Source organism: Sinocyclocheilus grahami, unplaced genomic scaffold (genome assembly GCF_001515645.1).
Source record: "Sinocyclocheilus grahami isolate Dianchi unplaced genomic scaffold, SAMN03320097.WGS_v1.1 scaffold1073.1, whole genome shotgun sequence".
Classification (NCBI taxonomy): domain Eukaryota; kingdom Metazoa; phylum Chordata; class Actinopteri; order Cypriniformes; family Cyprinidae; genus Sinocyclocheilus; species Sinocyclocheilus grahami.
In genome coordinates this window covers 115,137-119,379 of record NW_015506252.1, presented here as the reverse complement: position 1 = coordinate 119,379, position 4,243 = coordinate 115,137, and the positions used below count along the sequence as shown (strand labels likewise).

General features: G+C 37.9%; 1 protein-coding gene across 4 annotated transcripts in view; it reads left to right on the top strand.

Moving 5' to 3' along the window:
• Positions 1-4,243, top strand: part of LOC107566409 (rho GTPase-activating protein 15-like) — a 24,931-nt gene that overhangs the window by 16,293 nt on the left and 4,395 nt on the right. For all 4 annotated transcript variants that reach the window (XM_016251858.1, XM_016251857.1, XM_016251856.1 and 1 more), the window contains 2 exons: positions 359-490; positions 570-675. In XM_016251858.1, the coding sequence (XP_016107344.1) occupies positions 359-490; positions 570-675 (238 nt within the window). The remainder of the gene's footprint in view (positions 1-358; positions 491-569; positions 676-4,243) is intronic.

Below are 4,243 nucleotides of genomic sequence, written 5' to 3'. Positions count from 1 at the left end.
TTTTTTTTTTTTTGCTTAAAAGCTAATTTTGTCTTTTTTTTAACAATTTTTAAATCAGAATTTTTAAGTCAGAACTATTTTCTGTGCAAAACTATTTTTCAAATCAGCTTTGTGTCACATAAAGTTGTATTGAACCTGCAAAATGCTACAGAATGTGAATGCGATGTGTGTGTGTGTGTGTGTGTGTGTGTGTAAGAGAGAAACATGATCTCCGCTGATCTGCTTCTTCAGCTTTTCTTGACCTCTGACCTTCTACTTCTGCAGATCTTCTGCTGCAGCCTGATGCCTAAAAACGTGCAACATCTCTTTGTGTGTCACGCAGCATCTAACACTCACGCTTGCTCTCGTCTTCCTGCAGAGCGTCTGGATCTGGACGACCCGCAGTGGGAGGACATTCACGTCATCACCGGAGCGCTCAAGCTGTTCTTCAGAGAGCTGCCCGAGCCGCTCGTGCCGTACGGATTCTTCCACGACGTCGTCGAGACCGTCAGTGAGTGATGACGAGAAACCCAGAGAGGAGACACCATAAAAGATTCGTTATGAGTGATTCAGTGCTTTGTGTCCTGTAGAAACCTCTGATTACCTGGATAAGGTGGACAGACTGAAGCTGCTGGTCCTCAGCATGCCTCCACACAACCTCCACACTTTAAGACACATGATACGACACCTCAGACGGTACGAACGCTCACATCACACACACACACCTCAATCTATATCTGTCTCACATCTTTTCTCTTCACTAAACTCACTTTTCTTCTTGTCTGAAGTCTCAATGTGTTTGAATCAGGGGATTTTTAATGGATGCATGAAATCAATTCTCCTCAAGTCATTTTTGTCTTGTTTTTCACACACACACACACACACACACACATACACACACGCACATATGCACACACACACATTCACACTCACACACGCACACATTCACACACACTCACACGCACATATGCACACATGCACACGCACGCACAAGCACACACACGCACACACACACGCTCAGATCACATTTAACCGTCCCTTACCACACACACACACACACAAGCACACACACACGCGCACACACACACATACACATATACACGCGTGCACATACACACACACATACACATATACACGCGTGCACACACACACCCACACAAGCACACACACACGCGCACACATATATACACGCACACACACACACATATACACACACGCACACACATATATACACGTACACACACACACACACACACAAGCACACACACACGCGCACACACACACATACACATATACACGCGTGCACATACACACACACATACACATATACACGCGTGCACACACACACACACATACACATATACACGCGTGCGCACACACACATACTAATATATAAACTACTGTATATGAATTCTTAAATCAAGATACATTTATTTGAGAAGCAAAATTACTTTAGATATTAAGTCTTGTTTTCTGACAAAAATGCATAAATAAAATAAAAAAATTAAGTGAGTTTAATACAAAAAATATCTGCAAATGGGCTCAAAAACTAAACATAATTCAAAGGGAGAACAAGATAATTTTTTTCTGACCCTATTGGCAGATATTTGCTCTTGTTTTAAGCAAAAACTCACGTGATTCTGATAGTCGTTTTGCTTTTCAAGAAAATGTATCTTGATTTAATAATGTTTAGATATTTGTACTGGAAAACAAGACAACAATACTGTAAGTAAGAACATCTTTTTTTTCATTTTCTGGAGTTCAGTAGAGGTGAAGAGAATCACGTTATCCTTCAACATCATCCACTAACTAGTGACTTTAATCATATGTAGGTTACACTTTGAATGAAAAAGCTTGCTTGTTTTGTAGAATCATGTTTTCATATTTGTGCTGTTTTTAGTGTGCCGTTCGAAACAAATCAAGTGTATCGTTTGTAAAGCAGTCGATTCATATTTTTGAAAAGCCTCCTTTCAGCCATCACCATTCTCAACCACAAAATACATTTAGTCTTCATTTTCAACTCTTGTTTTTAATTCCAAATCAAATTCTTTGGTTCAGCCATAATGAGACTCACCTTCTCACGCTCTGATTGGATCGCTCTAGTCTCCGCCCACTCGTCCTCCACCAATGAGAACACAGGAGCTCTCATTGCAGATCACATCTAAGCACTACTTTTTCTGTAGTATATGGTAATAAAGTGATCTCCCGTCTTCTCTGGATTCACCTCTACTGATATCTTGTGTAGATATAGTAGACTGGCCTGGAAGGCATCCGCCCACTCGTCCTCCACCAATGAGAACACAGGAGCTCTCATTGCAGATCACATCTAAGCACTACTTTTTTTGTAGTATATGGTGACAAAGTGATCTCCCGTCTTCTCTGGATTCATATCTTGTGTAGATATAGTAGACTGGCCTGGAAGGCAGTGAATCTTTGCTTGTGATGAAATCCAGCTCTCAGAAAGTGTTGTGATTGAGACACTAGAGGGCACCGTGAGTCTTCATCACAAACACACAGACGAGATCATCCAAACATGATGAGAAAAAGATATGACACAAAACATTTCTTATAAACCTGGATTGAGTCTATGCTGTAATACAGACAGACAATATAACATGCAAGGAAATTACGCTCTAAATAATAAAGGTGTTCATAGCCTGGTGTCACAGAGGATCTTTTAAAGTTCAAAGCAAATACAGTTCTTTTAATGTTCAATGTTCTGCTGCTTTAAAAGAATGAAGAACCTCCAACGAAGCTTCAGGAATCATCAGCAGCAACTGAAGAACCATGAAAAGGCATTAATCATGCTTGCTTGTTTCTGTCATATTTTTCTTGTTCTCTGTGATTAGTTTTGAGTGTCATTTAATTTAAAAAAAATTTTTAAATCCTTCTTCACAACCACAAAACACTTTTGTCTTCATTTTCTACTTTAGACACAAATGTCTCTTGGTCAGAAGAAGCCGAGCATAGAAAGATCACACTGAGATCTCTTTAATATCTCAGATGCTACTCTGTATTCTCAGAGTCTGTGCTCAAATCTCGAAGTCTGCGATCAAAAGTCTTGACGTGAACTCTGAGCTGCTCCACATTCGTTTTATACATTATGCTTTTATTCAAAGTGACTTGAAAGCATCTTAATATACAGAGGCAGGTTTATTAGACTACAAGTTCAAGGACCACTGAAAATGATTTTTACTGAAGATTCACATTAAAAAAGATTTTTTTTGAGTGACTGTGCATGAAGAAAAGAAAAGAAAAAGCACACGTTTCAGACCATCTTCAGTGCTAAAAACTTGAACATTAGTCAACAAGAAGTCTAAATGGAGACAGAATTATTACCAGCCACATATAGTCTTACAAACCAACTCCATCATCAAAAAAAGGGGGAAAAAAATAAAATATATAAATGTAAAAAATATTAAAATAAATAATTTTAAAATATTTTTTATGATGAAAAGTGTGCTTTTTCTTTTCTTTTCTTTATGCACAGTCACACTTTCTTTCGTTTCTTTCTTTCTTTCTGAATTAGTTTCATTACTGAATCGATGCACCCAATAAATAATTTTCATAAATAAATTGGAGCAGAACTTTTTCATGTTATTAGACTAATAACTACGCAACTAACAGCGAACGTTTTCTCCCAAAGTTATGAACAAACGTTCTTCTAGTAATGTACTAATAAACATTCATTCAAAGCCACTAATATTCTCAAAACATTAGCACAAAAACATTATTTATACATTGTTCATGGAATGTTTTTTAAATGTTACTTGTTTCAGAATGTTCAGAGAACACTCAAATGTAACATTCTCATAACCTTTGAAAAAACGATGAAATGGAATGTTTTTAAAACATTTACAAAACGGGACGTTTTGAATGTTCAGAGAGAATTCAAACGTAACGTTTTAAAGGGAACACGTGTTTGATTACGAAACGAGCTAGAGAAGAGAAGTCTCATAGATCTGTGCTTTTACTGCATGACTACTGACTCATTTCTGACTGATTCTTATTGAGGAGAAACATCTCTAAACAAAACAAACACAGAGGGCTTGAAGAACATGAAGATCTTCCTGTGGTTTGGTATCTCTGGAGGAAGTAACCCACAGGAAGCTCTTTGTTTCGCTGTTTTTAGCCGAACGCCTCATACGGTCATTAAAGGGATAGTTCACCCAAAAATTAAAATTTGATGTTTATCTGCTCACCCCCGGGGCATCCGAGATGTAGGTGACTTTGTGTCTTCAGTAGAACACATTTGATGATTTTT